Source organism: Corvus brachyrhynchos, unplaced genomic scaffold (genome assembly GCF_000691975.1).
Source record: "Corvus brachyrhynchos isolate BGI_N302 unplaced genomic scaffold, ASM69197v1 scaffold258, whole genome shotgun sequence".
Classification (NCBI taxonomy): domain Eukaryota; kingdom Metazoa; phylum Chordata; class Aves; order Passeriformes; family Corvidae; genus Corvus; species Corvus brachyrhynchos.
The window spans coordinates 1,828,602-1,853,980 of NW_008240122.1; the positions used below are offsets into that span (position 1 = coordinate 1,828,602).

General features: G+C 39.2%; 1 protein-coding gene and 1 long non-coding RNA gene across 2 annotated transcripts; both read right to left on the bottom strand.

Annotated features, from left to right (window-relative positions):
* Positions 1–306: 306 nt before the first annotated feature.
* Positions 307–4,756, bottom strand: LOC108449220. Its single transcript, XR_001865344.1, has 3 exons — positions 3,869–4,756; positions 3,065–3,335; positions 307–2,904 (listed from the first exon to the last, which is right to left on the bottom strand). It is a non-coding gene; the product is annotated as an uncharacterized LOC108449220 (long non-coding RNA).
* Positions 4,757–20,569: 15,813 nt separating this feature from the next.
* Positions 20,570–22,422, bottom strand: LOC103622713 (cytochrome c oxidase subunit 7A-related protein, mitochondrial). The gene is made up of 2 exons (XM_008641700.2): positions 22,253–22,422; positions 20,570–21,374 (listed from the first exon to the last, which is right to left on the bottom strand). Exons 1-2 carry the CDS (start codon positions 22,388–22,390, stop codon positions 21,234–21,236), a joined length of 279 nt encoding a protein of 92 aa, XP_008639922.1. The 5' UTR covers positions 22,391–22,422; the 3' UTR covers positions 20,570–21,233.
* Between the last annotated feature and the right edge of the window lie 2,957 nt (positions 22,423–25,379).

Sequence of the window (25,379 nt, forward strand, 5' to 3'; positions counted from 1 at the left end):
CCTACCACCATAGGCACAGAAAGACAGAAAAAGCTGCTAAAACTGGGCATAAAACCACAAGGAGACCTTCTTTGTGAATTGTCTTTGCATGAGAACTTCAAAATGTGGTGCATTCCCGCAAATATGATTTTGAAATGGCAAACAAATAGAAAGTATTTTTTGAATAAGAAAATCCATAAAGAAAAAAACAAATGAAAAGAAAAACATTACTATACATATGAGGGGTTAATGTTAGAAAAATTATGTTACTGTTTTTAATGTTTTAAAAAGAGAACTGCTTGGAAAAGAAGTTACAGTCTGTTGTTGTGTGTTTTTAACCATTAAAAATTTTTCTCCCAAAGAGAATTATAACAGTATCTAAGGAGGTCAAATATTTTCTGCAAAAATCTTTATGTGGACCAATGGCTAGACTTTTAACTAGAAGAAAATATGGAAAATATTCAACTGTAATAGTTGAATTTCTTTACATATCTCTAAGTAGTAAAAGATTTTCTCAGACAAAAGGAAGAAAACTAGGCTTACCTAACGTGTCCTTGCAAACACAGGTGTGTTGCATCCTAAGTTATTTGCCAGACTGCTCTCAGCAACATTGGCAATTCTCACACCTAACACTGAACTGCAAAGTCTAATTTTCACAGCTCGACTGCTAGGGAAGAAAGTCAGTCTTTGAAACAGCATAGACCTTAAGAAAACTTTTAATTTTTATTCCTTTTTCCTGATAACCAGTCTTCTTTCTGATAGTTATTTTTGCATTATTTCTGAATGTTCAACTTTTATTATTATAATGATGGAATCAAGGACCAAATAGGAACAAAGCCTGTGTATGCTAAAATTTTGCAAACACAGAGCAACTAGAAATTCTTATTCTTCCAAAGAATGCAAACTTGGAGTGGAAAGGATAGAAAATCATGCAGAAGGTGTAGATAAAGCAGTCAGTGTGACTGCAGGAGTGGTAAGCTTGTTCTTCTGATAATGACTTACTTTTTCTCTTTCTTTGAAAAAGGAGGATTTCACTGGGCTTTCAGAGGGGTTTTTCTCTTAGAGTAAGACTTTGAGGATTTTCTACCTAAGAGGAAGAAGAGTAGAAGGATGGGCAGAGCAGTGCTGGGATGAGGAAATTACACCAGTCTGGGTAAGAGAGCAAGGCCATAAATGCCCAATCAGCAGGTGGTGGAGGGTATCACCTGGGTGTTGTCCTCATTAGTTGCTTGGGGGCTGGTTCTGCTGTGGTTGCTCTTCCCTTGCTCCTGCAGGCAATATTTCCTGGTTTGGTTTCCTGCTAAAAGTCCTTCCTCGTTCCAGGAACAGCAGTGCTGGAGGAGCTTGGATATTTTTAGAGGTATGTGAAGACCTTCTGTGTTGGGTTTGGTAGTTTCCATGGGGTGATGGTGGTGACCAGCTCCACCTCACATCCTGAAAGCACAAGAGGAGCCCATCATGGGAACATGACTGCAGAATGGGGTCCCAGGACCAGGGCCTGCCAGTGCTCACCCAGGAGGGAGAGTTTAAAACTAAGTGTGACCCTGCCAAGGTAGGGCATGACATCCATGTGGGATCAGATCCAGGCAATTCTGAAGGCATCACAGTGAAACATGTGCTGTTTGTTAATCACCTGCAACTAGACTTGGAGAACTAAAAAGATGAATTTTGTCTGCTGACTGAGCATAGGGAAGGACTTTTGGATGAGCCAAAGCAAATTTCCTATCTCTACAAGTAAAGGTATTAAAACTGCATTACCTTTAAGATATTCATGCTGTGTGATATAGTGCAGCTGAAAAATTAAATTGACAGTAAATTGGGGTGCTACTTGAATTTAGTATTTATTTTCATTAGAAGCAAAAGGCTGTTGAGATTATTCTTAAAGAAATTATCATGGTGTATTTTGATATTTCTTGTATAAGATAGAAAAGCTTATGGAAACTGCATGCTTAATTTTAAGTACAGGAGTCTGATAATCTTCTGTTCTTGAAGTGTGTGGTATTTTCTTTGATAAAATACTTGGTGACGTAGGGTTTCTCTGACTGCAATTGTCAGTCTGTGCAATTGAGATTAGTGTCATTTTCTCCAAATAGTCTTTATATCTCCAGAGAGAGATATTGCTATGAACAACAGATTTCCCCCAACAGAAAAAAAATCACTTTTTTTTGGCATTATCTTATACCTTATGGAAAGGAGATGATGGAAGGAGTGAGGAATAAAAATACTTTTCTTCTAAAATCTCAAGGGAATTGTATTCTTCATATCTCCTTGGTGTCACTTGAGGTTCTTCCCTTCACAGTTTCTGTATTTAAGCTTTTTGTAACAGACTGCATAGTTATTTATATATTTTTTTTCACTATTTTAAGGGCAAGGGTAATACTCAATATTCTACTAAGAATACTTTGGGAATTACCCTAAAATATATGAGCTGGATGTTCTGGCTTAGAGCAGAAAGACAGAGACTGATAAATAGTTCTTGGATCCTTCTTCATGAAGTAATGGTTCCTGCCATGTGAGGTTTGGGGGGAGTTTGCTTGCTTACTGTTTTTTTTATTCTTACTGTGATGGGTTTTATTTATATTATTATTATTCTGTTGGTTACTAGAACATGAAGATTTCTGCCATCTTACAGAAACATCCCTATCAAGATTTCTCTTCCCAAGCTGTAATTAATCTGGTCTAGGTGCCTCACTGAATAATTACTCATCTCTTCTGGCATTTTATGAAGCTATTTAATATCTTATTCCTTCAAACAGCAAACGTTCCATAGTTGACAGGTATCATTTTTAGCTTCTTTCATAGTGCATAGATAACGCTCACTTTGGGGCATGGTAATACCACCCTGCTCACTCATTAGCTTCCCACTTATGTTCTCGCACATTCCTTCGAATTCTTCATCTGGTTGTTTGTACTGAAGAAATTAATCTACCAAAAAACAAAAAAACAAAAATTTAGAAAGGGTGCTTAATACTTATTTCAGATATTTTTATGAAGCTTTTGAGCCATAGCTATATTTCTCATCACGACCTCATTTGCCAGCTTTGGCAGCAGTGTCCAAAGGATAGGAAGGAGATGGTTGTCTCACCCAGTGTGCAGACCAGCCCTTCTTCTGAAGGATGTGGAATAAGTGTTGGGCGGGATCTGCAGAGGTGGAGAGGAGTCACCCTTGCCTTTTTATGAGCTTCTCTTGAACTGCTGAAAGCTGTTAATTTCATGATGCAGCAGAAGCCACAAGCTTGCAGAATCTCCTTCATTCCCCAGATGTGCTGGTGTTTGTACTTGACCCAATAAGCAGGACAGAAAGACACAGCACTCTGAGCTTCTGTCTCTCCCCAGCAGTGACCTTGAGGAAGCACCTAGGTACAAAAAATTGCTATTCATAAGTGGCATGTTCTGGTAGATGGCAAAATGCCTCTCTGCATTAGAGTCAACTTTTCCTGTTTGCATGCAAAGGTTATTCTTTATAGCTAATTTTTGTGTGACAAATAACCCATGCGTTATTCTTCGTGCATTAATGAAGTTTAGAACTTGTTATCAGTGTTGTTTCACTGGCTTAGAACCATGCAAGAGAAATGATCAGCCTGTATTCTGCTGGGACTGTGAAAATAAGTTTTGATTTCTTCTATAGACCTAGTAGGAAGACATGGAAGGGAGGGATTTGTTGTTCTTGACTTATTTTTTCCCTTTAAACAGAGACTGTAGCGTGTGTGCATGCACCATTCAAATGAAACAGTTAAGGTAAAAAACAAAGAAAGTGTAACAGCACTATCTCTTCCCCTGAAATCTGTTAGATACTTCATTGAAGTAGTTGAGTATTCCCCTGGAAGAGGATGAAGAACAAACCAGAGGGTGAGGACATGACACACTATGTGGCAGTGAGGGCACTCACCTGGGGGAAGGTAAACCTCTGTCTCAGCTCCTGATGTGTACTCTGTGCAAAGTGAAAGTGCATCAAGAAATGGAAAGCAAGCCACTGAGTGATCTCTAGCAGATATTTCAAGCATTTCTGTGGAACAGAAGAGAACAGGGTGAGGTTGCAGGCAGGGAAAATCTGAACACAAATTGCTGTGTTGTGAATGTAGTCCTTCAACTATATATGGGTACATACTCCAGTTAAGACTTCACGCATGCAGCAAAAGAAAGACTTAGTGTTAAGGCATGAGAATGAGCCAAAACAAGAGTAGGTTTGGAATTAGAGTCACAGAAAACTGTACACTTGAAGGGACCTCTGGACATCGTGTAGTGTAGCTTCGTTGTCTGAACAGGGCTCACTTCAACGTTAGATAAGGTTGATTTGTGTAAGTGTCCCATCTGGTATAATGAGACTTCCTCTAATCTGCTCTCATTTCCAAACCCAAAAAAATCCTAGGAAGTGCTAGAAAATGAATCATTTGCATTCACATTACTCAGGTCTAGTTCAATAAAGCATCGTATGCCAGTCATAAATGGGGTGCTGAGGTAAGGCATTGCAAGCTATGCCAAGGAGTAATAAAGAACTATGGATCTAATCTAGGAAGTGAAGAGGCTTGTGATGCATAATAAAGCAACAGAGGAAGATTAACAGAGGGAGCACAATTAAAAGAAAACATCAAATGAAACAGAAAACCTTGGCTGCTTAATAGTTTTGCCAAGTGACTTAGTAACTGCTAACATGGAACAGGAACCACAGAACAGCTTTGCAAGTCTTTCTTTTTTCTCTTTTGATTAATGATCAGGAGATTATGGTATTAGAAAAGGAAAGATTAGGATATCCACAGATTACTCCTGACATGGTTAATGTAAAGATAAAGGCTACAATAGATTATAGAGTTCAGAGTAAAAGAACTGGGAATTTTAGTATGACAACTGGAAGAAACATTTTAATGCAGATTAAATAATGGTATTTCACTGGAAGTGTAAGCAAGTGCTCAATTTGAAGTCCATGAAGATTGAAGAGAACAGTACTTAAAATTGTCAGCCACAGGAAACCTCAGAGCGTTACAGTGTCTGTTCTCAGTGTTAATTAGCTCTCAGAAAGAAAAATTATACTTTCATAAAGGGTTTTTCATGTCTTTGAGAATGGTACAGACAAAGAGTGTTTTCCTGCTTGCTAAAATCACTTTCTGGGAAGGGGAGATGAAATTATAGCAACCTGAAAGGGTTCAGTTTGATTTCCTTTCCTGATCTGCAGGTGGCCAGGCACTGTAGTCTAGGGGCAGCTGGGCAAGGAACACAGCAACGACCTACCTTCTGTTTCATGAGGTGACTTTGTGCACGTGATAGGGCTCTGCTGAACACTAGACTTAGATTCAAAGTTTGAATCTTAAACAGCATATGAGGGAGAGAAGAATGCTCGGTGAGGTGAAGCCACAGAGTGGTGTTAACTGGGGTAGCTGTGCAGCTCATGCTGCCTTTCATCACTGAGTTTGGATTTTTTGCACCCTTGCTGTTTACATAGGAAGTACCCTTCCTATGGTATGGAGATGCCATGAGGGAAAGATGTGTCCAAAGCCAATGGAGTTCCTGGATGTGGAAGTTCTGACTACATCCATGTGCCTCTGCTCACACAGGGCTCTGGTGCAGAAACATGAGAAGTGAGGGGCTGCGAGGGGAGTCACAAACTGTTCATGGAGGGGGTGTGCAAGGTGTCTTAAAACAAAAAAAAGTGGACTAAGTAAGAGAAAACCAGGTTGGCTGCAGGTCTAGATTCTGTCAATCTTGGATATGAATATTTCTTACGTTCCAAGGTAGAGTTTCTTTAAACTTCAGAAATTAGATGTTTTCATCACATAGTCAAGAGATTTACTACACAGGGTGCCTGTCTCTCTTCATATTTCAAACCATATTTCATGCTGGAATATTTTTGGACTTTGTAGACTTTTTTTGTCATTTCAATGCTTTCTTGTGATAAGAAGGTGTGTTTTCTTCTTTTGTCTTTAGTTCTTGTCTTAAATATCTGGTGCTCCTATTTCTTAAATGCAGACTCAGATAGAAATTTGTCATGTTCCAGCTGGAAAAATACAAATGCAAAGGTGATTATAAACTGGAATTCATCTGTAACTGTTTGTACAATCCTCTCTGCAGATGTTCTTATGTAGTGGTACATGATACTTTTGTGAACATGACTAAGCATTACAAAAAAATGTGAACATAAATGTGCCTATTTTACTGATAGTGTGGACTAGACATACAGGGGTTGAATTGTACAGCTGAAGTTGTTTTGTGTCAATAGTCAACATCAATCCAGTGCTGTGAAGCTGGAATAATAACAACAATAAAGAAGAAAATTAATGAGCAGTAATGTAATCAGATGAGGGAGGATTTAGAACATGTTTGGTACCTGGCCTGATTACAGATGGAAAGAGGGATGTTCAATTTGTAGGTAAATTTAGAATAACGACTCGCAGAGTATAGACTACAGTGGAAGAATAGCTGCTAATTGGAAAGGTGCTGTTGCACACTGAATAGGAGGTTGACTGGTGAGCTAATTTAGAAACATCCCCAGAAGATTTCTGCTGAACGCTCAATGGCAGAGAGCAAGGGACGTGAGGATGAGGCTGGTATTGAGGGTGAGCCAGAACCTTCTTTTTCAGATGATTTGCATACACAGGATTAGTCTGAATTGCACTGAGACCACCTTGTTTCCCTGGCTCTAGGAACCCCCTCGGTTCCAGGGGACAACATTCTTCATTTGCAGGGAAATTATTATTGCAGTTTGTGTTGAGGGATTGACAATGAACCACATACTGTGGGCTCTGTGAATTTGAGCCTCTGAAACAAAAACTGCAGAACCAAAGAAATCTCACTCTGAATAATACTTTTGCTACCTCAAGAAGATAAAATGAAAGTATTAAATATCAGGAGTGGAGAGGAAGACTTGGTCATGAGAAATGCTGTGGTTTGGGCTGATAAGATTCAGAATGTCTCTTAATGCAAACAAATACCATCCATAGTGTTTGGTGAGATTGTATTGGCAGGGCTCTGGCAAAACTGTGATGTGGTATTCCAGCTAATTGATCTAGGCCAAGAAGAGAGATTTTGTGTGAATTTCTGAGCCCGGCCTTATATCAGTCTGCCAGCTATTGCCTGTCACTGGAGCAGGACCATGCACAGGTAGTGCGATGGCAGGGCTGAGACTCATCGTGCACTCACTGATCTCTCAAAGAAAAAAGTTCTGAGATGGGGTGAGTCAAGGTTACCTCCTCTGCCTGCCTCACCTGAGGCTTGTTGGCACCCTTATTTGCCTCATGGTTATGTCCAGAGTTTTAGGGGGAAGCTGTGGTGCTTCCTTTTGAAGAGGGAGAGACAGGAGGCCTTTGCAGTATTGATCCCCAGTCCATCCACATTGTATCTAACCCAGCAAAATGTAGAGCACAAGGTGAAGGTGTTCCCTTGCCCCATGTGCTTGTGGAGCAGATGGGTGCAGTTCCCAACTGTTTTTCCAGCAACTGGAGGATTTTATTCTACAGCTCTTACTTTTTTTAAAATATAATAATGAGCTTTTAAAAACTTCCTAGTGGGAGTGTGGGTTCATCATAGCAAATACCAGCCAAGCACGAAGTGTTGCTGAGAATGAGGCTGAGACGCTGCTGTGTTGGGGGAAATGGGGCAAAAATGCTTCACTGAGCTGTGAGCTCAGAGCCTGGTGGCTAAAGCTAAAACTTAGACATTCTGCCTGCCCTCCACCTGCAACTGCACAAAGCCAGTTTCAGTGCACAGCCCACCTTAATAGCTTAGACCTTTGTTTTCTCAGGCTTTGTTTCTACCTTAGGGGAAAACCCTTGTATGTACCGCTATTCCTTTTTACCCTTCCCTCAAAAAAGGCTTTAACATAAACCCAAAAGTACTCTCAGAAGCTGACCTTTTCTTTTTTCAAAGGCAATGTGCAACAGGCTTTGTGGATTCTACTCATACACAGAATTAATGTAATGATTTGTAATGAGACAACATTATGATTAAAACACCAGCTGGTCAATGAGAGCAATAAAAGTATCAGAGGTTTTTATCTTCTGAGTATTCTGAGTTCACAGCTCACTAATAACCTTGGGTCTTAGGATGCTAATAATAACGCTTGATGTTGCTAGGGAATGGTGCTGCCTGACACATGGTGAATTCTGTGTGGTAGGATATGCCTAAGGCATGATGGCAGTTCGCAAAATCTTTTTATTATTTTATTGATCATAAATAATTTGGATGCAGTTTGCAGCATTTGCTCATATCGCTTGTCCTGATTAAGTGGCTTATTAAAACAGCATTTTACTGCAGTGTGACTATTTTCAATATTGGTTGCTGATGACAGTATTCCAGGTGTAGTAGCAGGCAGTGAGTAGAGTTTTCCAATGTTCTGACAGTTATGTGCCACTAAATTGCCACACATCTTAATGAATTGTGCACCTCCTTGTACCTTTGCTTACAAAGATGGTGCTTACCAGAAAGGAACTCATGGAAAAGTTCATTTCTTCCTCCCTTTTTATACTGCTTGCTACCCAGGATTTCCATATTTACCTGGGGCAAATACTAATTTTCAGGTTTGTAGGGTTTTTTTCTTTCAGATATGTGATTGATATTGTTATCAGAAATTGACATTTTCAGTGCAGTATAGAATTTCAGATTGACTACAATGCCTCATTTTTAAAATAGAATGTAGACCTTGTAGTACTGCTGTGCCTGGTGGCAGATACAGCTGAATCACAGTGCTCTGACAGATGAGGGTAGTGATGCAGTCGGAGCACCTCAAAGAGGTCAGTCATGATCTCAAACCAACTTGGCCACAGTGTCTGGGTCCTATGGGCCATCCCAAGTTATCCTTTCCCTCCTGCAGGGTGTTAGTGTCTTGATGCACTGAAATTGCTTCCCTTTGCTTTGGCCAAAGGACTCATCTTCAGGTCTGTTTTACTTTTTGAGGAAGGTTTACTGAAACATAGAGGTCAATTATGAAATATATGATTTAATCTACTCTCTGCCTGTAGATCCCTCTCTGATAGTGATCTAAATGTGTTTGTTGATCTCCTTCGCAATATAGAAAATTAAATTTCTGGAAATGTCTTTAAACCGATGCTTTGACAGAGTAGGAAGCTAAGAGATTTGTGCTCTTAGTGTCAGAAAAAGCAGGAGAATGCACCTGCTGTTTGTGATGTGTTGGGGCTAAATTGCCACTTGTAATCTTGTCTGTCAGACTGTTGGTAGCTCCAGATTATTTCTGTGTTGTCTATTACCTGATTAAAATATTAAAGAGGATCCAGGACAAGTGTTACCTTGAAGGGAAGGGAGGAGGTTTGACATACCAAGTGTGACTACCATGGGAGAGCAGGCATGAACAGTTCTGCTGAACACAGAGAAGCTCATCTTTAGTCTTGCCTGCATCCTTCCACACTGCCCATGAGCGTGGAGCGTCCTTTCAGGAAATATCCACTCCTAACTGGCTACTTAATAGAGATTTATTCAAATATATAACATGGATGTGATTTTGACAAATATAACCCTGGGAAAACTCACCACTGTGCACAATGAGATCCTAAGAGAGGTAACCAGCTTCCATAGGACTGTGTGTTGAAACAAATCCAGTCTTACAGTTTGAAGATCAGAGCACTGCTGTTCAATGGTCTGTCTTCCACAGGTGGTCCCTAACTTTTGCATTCTACCTGTTCAAGCAGGCACTGAGCTTATTTTCTCTCCTTCCCCTCTGTTTCAGTAATAAGATAAATTCCTGAGGTCAGCCTTGGGCAAAGTAATTGTGATGGGCACCATGCTGTAACCCTGCAAAGTACTGAGTGCTCACTGTTCCCCGTGCAAAGCTGAGCTGCAAGTGTCAGTATTCCAGTAGGGGCCACAGTCCTTCACTGGGACGGAAAACTAAGAGTTGCTTAGGGGTGCTGTAGGGCTCATTGTCAAATAAAATATTGCAGATTCTCAGCAGAGCTCCTCTTGCAGCAATGAAAATGTTTGAATGGCAGAAAGCCAAGGAGAATATCCCATCTCACCAGCCATTCTTGTTTCCCTCTCATACACCCCTGTATATGATTTCTGCTTGTTCTTGAAGCCTCATGTCACCTTTGGGTGCTCAGAAACGGTTTTTTTCTGAAACCTTGTGTTCCTTTCAAAGTGGTGGTCAGTCTTGGCATAATCTGAGGCTGCACCAATATTGGGCATTTATCACATTTAAACTAAGATATTTTGAAGATATGATTATCTTAAGTTTTCTATATTTTTGGATGGGAGAAGGACAGGTCATCATCAAGGAAAAGAAAAATATATTTACGTGAAACATTGCACCACCCAAATTCAATATCTGGGGTTAAACACAAAGGTCAATGAATCAGAAATTGTTTTCAAATCATTCCAGCTAGAAGACACAGTATAGCCACTTTAATTAATAACTGAGTTTTAAGCACCAGACAGAAAACACTGCTTTATGTTGTGTTATTAAACTCTGGAGTGTTCTGCATCATCAAAGTTCCACTAAATGGTAGAAATTAAATCATTTTCAAGTGTTCATCCCCAGACCTCTTCTTCTTAACGTCTATGTTCTTAGCATATGTTTGTCTGAGAAACACTTGTAAACAACCAACCCTCTTTACTGAGATGTCTGACTACTCTTGTTGCCTTCTGAGAGGAATAAGCTTTGCTCAGGCACAACTCTTAATGCTCTGTAATGGAAGGTTTGCCTTCTGCTGTCCAGTCCTACACTAGTATCTCCCTTGGAAATGTAATTAGCCCTCATACAATGGCAAGAATTAAAACTATTTGGATATTGACTTTGCATAGTGGTTTGGACCACTAGGGAAACATTGCAGGGAAATCCAGTGTCATAATATATATCATTCCTGTTCTTTGGATGCCATTTCCAGTTTGCTTTTATGAAACAGACTCAGAATTTCATGTCATGTGTACTGGTCTAATTTTATTAAAATCTGTAATCGTTCACTGTAAAACCTCACTCAAATTTTTTCCTCCATACTTTTTTCTCCAGTCTTCATTATGCTTAGTTGCCCTTAAGATTAGTCTCTCTGATCTCCCTTTTTTTTGTTTGTTTTGTATGCTCTGTTCTAGTGTGTTCACTCTAGTAATTTAGCCCCATGAAAGGTAAATGTGCTTGTTAGAACACCATCACGCCATTTACACTAAGAGCCAGATCAATGTAGTTTTATTTTGTTTTCTTAAAAACCTCCTGTCAAGGCAGTCAGTTCCCGTGGAACACAAATGATACAAGCTTGGCTTAAATTCAGTGAATAGTTTAATCAGCACAAGGAGGAAGAGACCTATAAGAAATTGTGCATGTGCTTCTGTGCAATGGTTTTATCCCAGAAATTCTGGAGTGGGGTTGGGTTTCCTCCTGTGTTTTGGGGAGGGGTGAGGGGTGTTTTTTGTTGTTGCTTTGGTTGGTTGGTTGGTTTTTGAGCGGGTGGGGAGAGATGGAGTGTCATTTAAAGGTTTGGAAACAGCATGTACTTTATTTCTGTTCTAAAGTTGACGCCTTCTTGAGGTTAGATTGCCTGAGATTAGTGCATTTTATTTCAAACCAAATGGACTCCTTTAAGATCAACTGAAATAGAAATGCCCCAGAATTTTTCTTAGCCCTAGCTGGCCATTGAATTAAAATGTCATTACCCTAAATTTATTTTGAGCAGATATAACAATTGCAGCAGATAAAACGAGAACCACACCTCTTTTTTCTTTTTCTTCACCCAATTCCTCTTCTGCAAGTCATAAAATAGATTTCAAACCTTTTATTACAGTATTGAAATTTAAATCCCACAGTTAATTTCTAAGAAAATTTTATTAACTAAGGATTAATAGAGTAAATCACATTTGATTGGTAACCAAAATGATACAAATAGCTACAAATAAAGGACCATTTTGCTATTCTAAAAACGGAGCTGTTGCAAGAAACAACAGAGCTTGTTCTAAATTCTACAGAAATAAAATGTGTAGTGATAAGATGATGCTCCATGGCCATTCAAGCTGCCAGATCCAATGGACTCTTCTGGCTCACAGAACCCAACTGCTCTCCACAAACACAACTCAGAAGTTGCTTGTAGTTGTTAGTGCCATCACTACTAAAAAATGCTACATTATCTTATAACAGATAACTGACCTTGTATGAGATAAAGGTGGTTTCAGAGTGAATCTAAGAAATATAGTACACAAGATTTATTCCAGTGTGTCTGACCATGAATTACACTTTTTTGTGAAAAAATTATAGCAAATACACCGTTACTTCTGCATTGTCTTCTGCACCTTCCATGTATCACTCAGGTGAAACTCTAGCCAAGACTCACATGGACTGTGATATTTTGCTTCAGTCACAGAGTTGGGTGTACTGTAATTAGTGCTGTGAGTAAATGAAAAGCACTTAGATCAAAATCAGAAATTGTAAATGGTATTATATACCAAATATAACGTTAAATCTCCAAGGATCTTTGTATCTATAGAAAAACATTATAAAATGACTGTGAGGAACTTTCAATCTTAATTATACAAGACTAGTTCTTGCTCTCTTTGCACTCTTAGGCAAAAATAGATTTTTCACATCACTCTTGTACTCCTTATTTTTGCTTCAATACGGTAAATCAAGTCTGAAAAATAAAACAAATTAGCACAAGGTGGTAGAACCAGATTCAGGCAAAGCATGTTTGTCCTTGTAGGGAGAGTCAAATGAGCCTCTTGGGTCTATGTGGTACTCAGTGCAAAATTCTGTAACTCTTTTTAATTTAAAAAACAAACAAAACCCCATACCTTTTGGTCATTGTCACAGTGTTTGGTAGGCAGTAGATTGTGAGTCTACCGTTTATAAACAGTGCTTTTGCTAAATGCTCTGGTCTCATAACAGGAAACATGGGTGAGACCTAAACCCCAGCTGTGTGACCCATCTTGCAGCCTCTAGGTTATATTATCTCTGCAGATGATCTCACCAGGCTGGTACACACCACAGATTTATGTGGATACCATAGATGGTAAAAGGACAATTTTATTATAATTGCTCTACACTTTGGTCTGTACATTGCATCCCATCAACTTTCCTGTCCTAAAAGAGCATCAGAATGGGTCACATATAGTGGTACAAATTCACAGTTAGCACCTTCATTGGCATCTTGCACAAGTTCTGTGGAGCTGCAGAGAAGTGGCCTATTACAAAGAGCTTCATAGGAAAGAAATTGCTCCCTGCTACTTGATCTTTCTGAAGGGACAGATGAAATATGGAAGGAATCTTGAGAGGGGAAAAATCTGCAGGTATTTCCTGTCAAAATCTGTAAAAATGGATAGAAACTGTGCCAGGTGTCTTGGTTTTGTGGTTTGGTTTTTGTTTATTTTTCCCCTGCTGCTCTTCACCCTAAGTCTGAATGCTTGTGTAACAGATCATTGTAACCGAAGCATAAAGAACTTTGTTATTTGAGTGGTACCACTTCCGCTTTGGTCTGGATTTTCCCATTAAGAATTAAACTTGGGCAGGTTGCTATGCAACCTACAAGTTGTGCTGATAAAATGGTGAAGAGTATGGAAAGACAATCTAAAAACGAGTTTATACCTTGTCAGAAACAAGACTTGTTCTGATTCAGCCCCAGGAGACAGGATCCGTCTGACTTACGGCAGCTTGGCAGGGCTCTTCTAGTTCTGGCCTAACACTGTGTGTCCTAGCAAAGCTGATTCTAAAAATGATAGCATATAGGATATTTGCAATTTTTCCACACAAAAATGCATGAATAGAAAACCACTTGTTTGAGACCTTTCACAAGCTCAGCTGGAGACCATCATGTCTTCAGTGTTTGCAGCTCTAGGAGAGCAGTCATGCACCTCCTCAGAGTGTAAAACTGAAACAATTATTTAATGAGAAAAGGAGTAGCAAGGCATTTTTGCCTAATGTATGTTAAAATATGATGTTTGAGAGTGCAGTAATAGTTAAACTCCAAATTGTTTAGAATGGATTTTAACATATTGGATAAAAAGTGGGGTTTTTAAGTTTTTCCTTTGTCTTATGAAGACAGATTTTGTTGAGTTTCATATAACTTCAATTTCTTCAAGCCTGTTTGTTACAGGCAAAATGTTTGTTACAGGTACTAGATTCCATTTACTTATTTATTGTTCTTCCTTGAAATATATTTTTCCAGATGTACAACTGAAAACCAGAATTATCCTTGCAGGCACTGTGTATGCACATCTGTGTGTTAGTTCTGAGAAACAAAGCACATAATTCCTCATTTGTGCACTGAGATGAGCAACTTTAAGGCTCAGTTATCAGGATCAGAAGTGGTAATAAATGATACTATAGCTATCTAGAAAAAGCTTAGCAGAAATACCTAATAAAAGCAAGGGATGTTAAAAGGGCAGTTTGGGCTTGATTGAGCATTTGAAGACTCTTATGCAGCCTGTTAAAATTTTAAGAGATTAAAAGATAAACACAGACCAGTGATCCTGATAAAATGTGTGCATCAGGTGGCCATTTGAGTTTACAGTATGCAAAAACTAGAGGACACGCACAAGTGTTCACCCAAGAGATTGTCATCTAGCGCTGCTGAACTTTGGAAACAGGGAATCTAAACCACAGAGTTGATATAATCAACGCACACACATATGCGTATATACGGAATAACCGTCTGACACATGGTCACAAGGGATGTTCCTGGTAGACCTGCTGGCATTCCACAGTGCTTTGTACAGGTGACAGCTTCATGTAGTCCTGGTGGCTTTGTTTCCAGAGAGAGCAAGTATCACTTCCCCTTTTCTCTCGCTGCCTGCTGTTGATGAGCCTGAATATCCATGAAGGCCTTTCCTTCCTTAGGCCTGTCAGGCATATGAGGCACTACAGTTTTGGAGAAAACTGCCGAGTTGAGCTCTTTGGTTGCATCCACAAAGAAAGGAATGGGTGTCATGGAAACAAGTTGGTTGTTCTATGGTCATCTGGTCTCCCTTGTTCTAGAAGAAAGAAAAATCATACTGTGTACAGGTGCATGATTACTTATTGCTTCACGCTTCCAGGAAAAGTGGCAGGAAAAGCATCTCCTGGGGATGAGGAGCAGCAAACCAGGGAGAAGGGATGACTCTAGTTAATACCAAGACCGACAGATTCTGTTTTCCCTTAGTTTGGTTTACCCAATACAACTTAAATAAAGAACATAGGATTTGAGTTTGTAAGCCAGGAAACCCATACCACAGTTTTTTTTATTGCAAGCTGTTGGTCAGTGAAATTAAAGATATGCCACACACTTGATAAATTTCCTGAAGGGCACATGTCTTTTGGAATTATTCTAGCATTTTAATACTGTCACATTTGGATATTGTGCTATGCTTACATTTTATACATGCTGCAGTAGAGAGAGATCAAATACACAGCTTCTCTGCGGGCAGGTTTGACAGGCATTACCTGTGAGGTTTTGCATAGCTGGGAATGTGTCCAAGCAAAAACTCACTCCTTTGTCTAGTGAGCCATTCTCCAGTGGCCATGGAGGGCTGTTACAGAGCTTCCGAAAGAGCTCCAGGTGAAACCTGCAAGTCTTTGAGAGCGCCAGAAATCATTCTTTTGGTTTTTTTGGAACATATGCATCTCTAAAAAGACGGTGTAAGGCTACAGTGCTACAAGATACTTGGTGTCTCCACCTTATGAACCTTACGTGGACTCCAACCTGCTTGACTGCAGAATAGGGCTTTGCTACTGGTTTTTTGTAAGAGCCTAAAGTCTAGCCTCCTGTTAATTCCACAGGGTTATGCTGCTGACAATGAGTATGATGAAGTGTGGGTTTTGTTTTGCATATGAGCAGAATTGCTTGATCAGTTCCAATTAGAAGACTAATAAATTTTCCTTAAGCTTATGCAAGAACAAGCTTTAATATGTAGCACTTGTTCTTTATGCTAGAAAAGCTGCATGTCATTAGTCTTGCTCTCCTTGCTACAAGTCAGGATCAAGCTGGTGGAATTGACATTTACAAGCTCTCCACTCCACCAAACATGTTCTCTTTGTTTCCTTCCAGAGTGCTGCTCTGCTTTTAGTTTAAAGGAAGACACGATTTGCATTTATGTAGTATTGTGGATTAGACAATGTACAGTCTTCTCTTGTGAGTAGGTAACAACTAAAGATTATACAGATGATCTTCCTCACAAGTAACAAGAACCATTCAAAAGGATAAAGGAGAAGAATGGCTTCCTGTGGTTGGAAGAACATCTGGCTACCCCTGGCAGATTGTAATGAACTCTGCTATGGATGCTGTCAGCTGTCTGCCTCAAGTGAAAGTTTTGTAATGGATGCACACTGTAATTGATGCCTAAATTTCCAATTTGGGTGCTCAAAATTAGGGCTCAGTGGTGAAAGGTATCCAAGAGGTTTGAGGTAGCACCACACCATAAATAGATAAAGCACTTTCAGCAAAATGAATGTGTGTGACTGAATTGTAAGGAAGACATGAAAGAGAGAACATAAGTACATTTGACATAACATGGCTTGAAGTGCAAGAATGTTGCAGGGAAGAAGTATTTCCTCGATTTCTTTGAAATACAGTCTGGTGCTTGCAAGCAGCGAATAATTTTGTGCCCCTATATTTGCACACCTGTAGAACAGCTTCTTCAAAGACTTCTCACTGAAGACTGTCAGTGGGTTGACAGGATCGTGTACTTGACAAAAGAGACTTCCAGGGCTTGTTCCAGCTTGCAGAGAAAAAAATACATGTGACAAATTATATGAATATGATAGGAATATTTCAGAAGTTCTCCTGAAGCCCTTAGAAGCAATTTCATTTCTTTTGTGGGACAGAATATTTAAGAAATGCTGTAAAAAAGGAAGTAACTAGAAAGATTTTCACGGTCTTCAGAATAAAACTGCGGGAGTGAGGAAGGGGGAAAAGTGAGAGTGGTATGCAGCTGATGTGAAATGAGGAAAAATACTTCCCCCTCTCTCCCACCTCCCCAGTTTTGCAGCACTGAATGCATCAGGCAAAATCATTCAGAAAAAAACACATTTTATCAGGGAGTATCATGTCTCTTTGGAGCCAGAGGATGATGGCTGCCTTCTTGTAGCCCAGATCTGGTCTGCCTACAATAGACTGAGAGAGGAAACAGACACCTAAATTCAACTTTCTTGTATTTTGAGATAATTAATGTACAAAAAAATGATTCCTTCTGTCTAGTGCTATATCCAAAAGCAGTCTGAGATCACGTGAGAAGCACCAGGAGAGAAAATCTGGTGTAAGTGAGATGCCACACTGATGCTTGACAGCGTATACCCTATTTCCTGATCCACAGGAATGCTTGCACTCCCTCTCACAGCAAATATGCTTCTGTCTCTTAGCAATCTGTGCATCACTTGCACTGCAGCTAACTGGCATTGTTTCAAATTAATGATATTTTATAAATGAAGATGCAGTTAGTACTGAATATGCAAAATGCTTAAAAGGTTGTTTATTGTGCCTACTGCTTAACAGTAATGCTTAGAATACTGGCAAATGCCTCCAACTTTCCATTTTAAAACAGAGATCAAGCTTTGGCTTCCTTGTGAAACTCTTCACTGAGGCGAAGGGCTGGAAAGGGGAGAAAATGTAGTATATTATGTCATAAAATGCAGGTATCTTGCACCTTTTTTAGAGCAGTTTAGCATGATTTTACACACAACTTAGCCCATACATGCCCATTTTTCTCTTTGTACAGAAGTATCTGGATTTTTCAAATTTTAGGATCTGCAGTGGTAATGGTTTGTGAGAGGAGTCACCAAAAGAACCCCCATCTGATCTGTGATTCTTAAAGCCTCTTGGAAGGCAGAAAGAAGGATAAAGACAGAATAAGTACCGTGTACCTGTATGCAAAGAAACGGTTCTTAAACACTCATTTTAGCTTTTTTTAAGTCTAAGATTAGACTCCCAATTTTCTAGTTTTTCATGTTTTTATTCTTTACAGTGCCTTTTAATTTGAAAGCTTTGCTTTAAGGCAAGCTCAAACAGTATGGAAATAATCAGTCCGTTGACAATTTAAAATGTTAAGGCAAAAGCCTATTGAGACTGTATGGTCACACTAAAATACTGCGGAGGAATCCTCTCCTTAACACACTTTAATTTTTAAAGCAGCTGAAAGACATATGTGCATACTATCAGCGTCTTCTCAAATGCATTTATTCTACTACTCCCACACAAAAGGTAGGGGAGGAGATCTTATTTAAAAACCATTACAAAGATATAACTGTTGAATCCAGGTTGCCAGAGAAATCATTTAAGAAGGAAAACCAGTGTCTCTCAACAATCAGATAATGTCATGGGGGATGGATGATTATCCATGAGATAATTTTGTTCCCGTGTATTCTAAAACTCAGCTGCTTTCGCTTCCAAACTCGGCACCTTGGGGTATGAGAGCTTATTATAGTTTATTCTCTAATATACATTCAAACCAAAATACTAGAGTATAAGCTAGCATTTTAAAAATGCTTTTTTTTCCCCCAGTCCTCTGTGTTGGTAGGTTGCATATTTTCTAAGACAAAACTGAGAGGGTTTTTAAATAACAAGAGCATAACACTATAAAGAAGTCGCAGTTCCCATCAGATTCTTACTTCTGGGGATGACAACTCACAATATTGAAGTAGCCTTGATGCTGCAAGTCACCTCTGGTTCTTCTTACTTAAGACTTTATTTAACAATCAGGCCAGGGTCAGACCTCTCTTTTTAGAGGTAAGGGTGTTCTTGAAGGCATAAAATGATGATTAGGTCTCTGCATCATGAATAAGTATTCAAAACACTTGGACCCTCTTGAATTGTCACAGAAGTCTGGCATCAGTATTTTAAAATAGATATATTTTAGAGGTTTTTTTCTCTAGGAAGAAAAAAGATTTATCATGTTGCAATTTCTTCATGATGATCTCAAAACAAATTGAGGAAGGGGGCAAGATTTTGCTGCCACAGACTAATGTGGTTACAGCTTGGAAGCTTTCCTGTTTTTCAGAGCACTTTGCTGAGGGAACACAGAAATGCAGTCTGCCCTTTCTCTCAGACCTGGAGCTGTACTCAGTGGCTGCAGACAAGCCTCTTTGTTCTTTAACCCCCAACTGAACCAGGGGTGTGAATCTCACAAGCTGAAGCAGAACTCTCATCCTGCTTACTGGGTCAGCTTTTGTGAGAAGGGCAAAGTGAAAATAGTTTTTCAAAATCCAGACACTCGGGGGGAGTGTGGGAGGAGGGGGGGAGAGGTGCAATGGAATATGTAGTCTCTGTTTATTTGCAAGATCTGATGGGTGGTTTTTGCCCCTTTGGCACGTGTTCTTAGCTGGTGACAAAGAGCTGGAAAAAGCGAAACCCAGGGCAATTCTGCTATCCATGGCTCCAGCCATGACCTCTAACTGCAGGACATAAACCCAGTGTCCTAGCTGAGCTCCTTGCAGCAAGCTGGGCTGTCATCCCTTCCACGAGGGTATTCCCACTGGCAAATGAGCTGTGGGATAACAGCTTGGTTATTTTATCCACATCTGCTTTAGCAACAAGCAGAAAGTTGTTACCCTCTAGATGAGCGCTAAAAATAGCTGGTTTAAAACAAGAAGCCCACCACAAAACCAAAAAAAGAAAAACCTGAACCCACCCCTCCAATAAACCAAAACCAAATCAGAAAACTAAGTGCATGGAAATACTCTGAGCAAAGCTCAGCTTCATGAAAATCTACCTGTCAAGTTTATGTGCAAAATATCCTTTATTAGAAAATTCTTGTAGGCAGTGCTTGATAGATGGTATGTAGGAAAGACAGACAACAACCTACTGTGCTGTTTTCTCTTTCTCTCTTATTTTCTTTCATTTTTTCTTTTCTGTTTTGTAATATTTAACAGCCTACAGCACAAGATTTAGTGCCATGGAAGCATGGGCTATTGAGAAAATATTTTATCAGTAGAGGCAACACAACTGTCAATTCCTGCAGAATTTATTCTCTGCTGTTTTTTGACTCCTGCTGTCCTTACAAAATTATTTTTCATTGAGTTAAATCACTCCCATCCTAAAATACCAACACTGACTGAAACCTGAGATCACAGTACAAGCACCTATCTTCTTTCCTATGAAACAGCCATAAGGCTTTGATGTAACTTAACTGGAAAAAAATCAGAATGTTTTTGGTAAAAGATTGAAAAAAAGCAGTTTTGTTTTCCCTTATCAACTATTTTTCTTATTTACTTTGAAGGTTGTTTCTGCACAGTTCTGGGAGAGATGGGTCTTTAGAGCAGCCAGCAAATCAGTGTTCAGGGGCAGAGGAGAAGCTATGAAATTAGAGGATGCTTTTTGTGAAGCCTTGTATGGAACTTGCAGTTCACGGCTATGCTATTACAAGGGAAAGGGAATACATAAAGGGTTTTATTGGCTTGTCTCTCTTCCATCCACAGAGCAAAGAAAATGTGTGTGAATGTGTGTACATAAACAGCTATCTGCAGGCACTGAAAATAATAAGCAGCTGAGTTATGACAGTGACCTGCTTCACCAAAAATTATAGTTAAACACACATGAGGTGTGAGAGAGGGTTTTAAGAGATTTACCATCTCAAAAAGATGATGATAAGATAGCTGAATCAATTTTCTGATTTGAGATCTACAAGCTGAACTTAGAAGTGTACCAATATGTTTATTTCATGACCAGGAGTGCTGAAATGGTCTGAAACGTTCGAGACTTGCCTATTTTAGTATTCATGTAGTTATCTTTATTGCATGATAATACAGTTTGACAAAGGAAAGTCCAAAAACTGGTGTAACTGATGCTACAATAATGGTGCACTCTGCTGCATACAGTGATGCTAAAGTTATGGAATAAATCCACTTTAAATGCTCCAGGCAGACAAGCCCTTTGTCCTACCACCAGAGGTGGTATATTACTAAATAATATATCAGCAGTTGGAAAAGTTCCATTGCCAGCTACTTACATAAAATGACCTGAATAGGACGGAAACAGTATGCTATAACAATTAAATTATTTGCTTTTAGTGTTTTGGAAACTAGCAGAATCCTTCCACTAAGGAATGTGGTGCACAATCCACAAATTACTTGTTCTGTCCTCTCTCTAACTTTGTTTAAGTTGGGGGAGGGAAGGAAGGAAAAGCTTAACTTTCTCCAACTGTTCATAAACTGCAAGACAAGAAAAGCTACAACCATATGTTAAAATTGTGTATTTCTCTGTTTATATGGGTTTTTCAGAATACATAAGGCAACCGATTTAAAAACATTTTCTCCAAGAAATCTGATCTGAATAATGAACCCTATGTGATTACAGGGAACAGATTTAAGTGCAAAGAGGTACACGCAGGAGATCTGTCAGAGGAGTGCTGCGAGTCCCATGAGGTGTGGCTCATTTATTTTTTGGCTGTGAGGCAATGTACAGTGCTACCAGACAGTAGATAGTTCCTCCTATTGTCAGAGCCATCGTGGTCCGATAGAGCATCTTATCTGGAACTCCTCGCTTCAGGTGTACTGGTAGCCCATCTGATCTCTGTGGGAAGAGTTGAAGGAGAAAACAAGCAAAAAAGAGATCAACACCCATACTGAGGTCATTAAGGAATATGCTACCTTGGTTAAATTAAGAGACTTCCAAGAGGGAAACCTCCTGACAATTAGGCTCACTACAACCAAGTGTATTATGTGTGTTTTATCTAGCAAGACAAATGCGAAGGCAAGTTAATTTTGTTAGCCAAAGCTGTTAAGTGCAAGTGGAAAGAATATATCTTGAAATATTTCTCAAGAGGACCTGGACGGGAAAAGTGTCACTAACAACAGAATGTGGAAAGATACGTATAAAAAATTATTCACCAAGTCAGACTGACACATTCCAAATGGAAGTGGCATGTAAGAGAGAAAAGGAAACATTATATAAAGCACATTCTTGATGCTTAAAAAAAAACCTTAACTAATTTGTTTTAAGAAAAGTCCTACTACATTTAGAAATTGCATAGCTAACAAACTGGCTTTGAAAACTTTACTGTGCTACTCTTATACTGCACTATAAACAGCTTCAGCAACATTCAAATTATTATACACAAAACAATAATGACTTGCTTTGCCCCTGCACATCTGCTTTAAGGCATACACTTGGATTCCCAGAAAGAAAGTGCTTCCAAATAGTCAAATAATACAACAATTTCTGAAGTCAGCAAAAAACAATGTTACTGCATTTATCCACTTTCAGTATTTATCTCCTATACAAGGCACATACTTTGTAGTACAGTACAAGTACACAGGTTATACTGTACTTGACAGTTTCTTAACTAGACTTTACAGAATTTAGGTATTGTAGAATGGCAAAAGCTATGTTAAAATAAGGACAGATATGTCCCACTCTCCAGTTTAAGTTACTCTCAAAGTTGTCATTACCTGAAAAACTTTCTGTAGGTCTGGCACCTTGTTTTTACCCAAGAAAGACTCAGCTGCTGGTAAATCTGAAGGAGGTTTACTTGTCCCAAAAATCAGAGCTGGGGATTCAGTGGGAACTAATGGTTTGAGTCCCTGCATAAATAAAGATTAAAATAACAAAGTATATCACACTTGCAAATGTACCAATTGTCACATTAGGCAGGCACACTGCCAGTCATTACAAGGATACATTACAAGGAGTATTTATCTGGTATGAAGACTTGTGACAATGACCTACAAACACATTGTTGGCCCACTGATATCTCAGTGACAACTTTGGGTCAGAGCTTAGCAAGGAAAATAGAAGCCTCCTTTCCAATTTCCTCATGCATGAATTTATAGCTGTTATTTTTCTGTGCTGGTAGTTGGTCCAAATTACTGCTTCTATTTTGTACACAGAATATCTAGGACTCTCTCTGAGCAGTAGGATTAGGATCAAGAATCTCTGATGCTAGGGTCAGAGTGAGGAATGAACTCCACCTCCTGAATGCTGCCAACAGTAGCCGTAAATAATTGTGCCTTAAATAATTTGGATGTATAGTTTTGGGGATTCAAAAAAAGAAAAGGATGGAGGATCATTTGGGTCATACAGAAGTTGTAAGCGGTGTTCAAAGCCCTTCAGAGACCCTGATACAGTGGATATTTTATGCAGGTGTAACTATATCCTAAAATTCAGATGAAACTATCAAATCCTTTAAATTCAGATGCAACTTCCCACACCTCAGTGTACTCCCCATGAGCAGCACAGCTCAACTTCCTTTCGGTTCACATGGTTGTACTTTGCATTTGCCATAATTAGAAACGACATAATTCAGTTCTATGATTAAGGGCACAAAGTCACAGCCAACATGAGGTGGCCTCCTTGTCTTTATTACACTAGTTAGATTTAACAGTTATGTCTACACATGTGGCAGTGATGTTTTACATTATGGCTCTCAAAATAGCCGCAATTTTTTTTTTCTCTAACTTTCCACAGAAATTAAAAGCATTGTACAGTTAGTTTAATGCAACAGGTTTTTACTACAAACAGAAGCAGTCATGGGTCAAGTTAAGACTGCACTGAAATTCTGGTTTCTGTTCAAAGAACTAGTTGATGCATTTTGTATTGAAGAGAGCTGTCTGACAGTATCTGGAGCTGGAAGCAGACTGGCAATCTTTCTTTTGTGCCAGCCATAGACCAGATGTGTTTTCCATACGTAAATTCTCTGCTACAACAGGCATCTTCAGCAGAAAAAACGGGTTTCTCAGCTTCCCAAAATAGCCTATGGAATGGTCATCAGTGATCTACCCTGAAGATGTGGGTTCAGCTTCCCACTCTTCTAGTGCCTAAATGAATAGTAGAATCCATTTATGACCTTTCTGGTTATGTTTAGAAAGGCAGCAGCAAAACTGAAGTTTTTGGCACATTCAGTAACTACTGCCTTCCTCCTGAGCAGGCTTGCACAGAAGGTAAGCACTGAATTATTTAAGACCAGTGGCCAGTTCTGGCCACACTGCTATGAAGGAAGCATTTAGGGAACTATTATTAGCCAGGGGAGGTTACTAACTGTATGTTCAAGGCTAAGTACCAGCTACATCAAAGGCCTTGAAGAAAGCAATTTTGGACAAGTATTTTTGTCTACAGGAACTTTGATTAATTTATTAGATTTGTCTTTGAAAGTTGGTGATTTGACAAAAATAACTAAAGAATAATGAATATACAGGTGACTATAATATAATGAATGTACAGGTGACTTTTCTCCAAAGCTTTTCTTGCCTTCTTTATTGTTAGTATCACAGCAAATGTGAAAATGCACATCTTTCCTCTGCCTTAGTTTCCAGTTCTGAATCTCCCCTTTGCCTTCACAAGAGCTCAGAGTTTTCAGGAGCAGTGCCATCTATTAACTACAACAGTTAGTAAATCACTGCAATTCCTGCTTGTTCTGCTCATATACTTTATTTCATGAGCTATCTGTACTGTGTAAATATTGAGCAATGGAGTAAGGTGCAAACTACTTCCAACAGTTTCATGATAAAGATTCTTCTTTCATCGTTTCTAAACTCAGGGATAGGAGGCAATGCCTATCATTTGTGATTAGCACTAAAACTCCTGCCTCTATAGGAGACTGGATGCAATATTCAGGGATTACTATAGTAATAGTTTAATCAGTGTCAACAACTGTAGGTTACTGCATACTTTTTCAGCCTTTAGAAATAGATTCCTGTTCTGATAGTTGTAAGATCCCCTTCTGTAGGAGCCATAGCAGAGTCAGACCTGATTCAAGCGACAAACTTCATCACGAAATCAAATGGAACCAGTTCAGAAAACTCACATAATCATCAGTGTACTGGTGTAAATTACTTCCAAAGCAGCATGGCACCACTTCAGAACATCACATAGCAATTTAAATAAAAAACTCTGATGTAGCTCACTGGCTTCAGGAAAGAGTACAACACAACACATGCTGCAGAAGGGAGACAGTTCAGTTTGCTTAACCCCGACATTGCATTAATTAGGGTTCCTCACCCCAACGTAAAATTTTGCTTGAATTCCATCCATGAATTGTGAGTCTTGGCTAACTCCAACCAAGCTCAGTTAAATTAGTGCAAATGCCTGCCTGTTCCAACTTGGTACTTCTCTGTGGTTATCGAGAGAAAGTGGCAAGTGCTTTATCTCACACCCAGCTTACTAAGCTTAGCATGACTGAAGAGAAATTCAGAGTGTAATGTAAAGGCTGAATTTCACTGCAGATCATTTTTAAGTAAGAACTGACACACCTTAAATGACCCTTGGTCACTGTATTTAACATTACTAAAACCATGGGTTTATTTAATGACATCAGTGTCTCACTACACTCAGGATAGTACTGAGGACTTAATGCCTCTACACATTTGACCTATGCTTCATTAAAACAAAAAAAGTTATACATTGATAATTCCTCTTCTGATATTACAGTGTTAATCTTTCATGTCTAATCACTGTGACATGATTTTTTTCAAATTCTTGGACAAAGTACAACAGATGTGGTTATGCAGAAGAGTCAACAACAGCTGATTTCATCAGCATGCTACAGCAATGACTTTTTCAAATGCTGAAGTCATTGAAAGG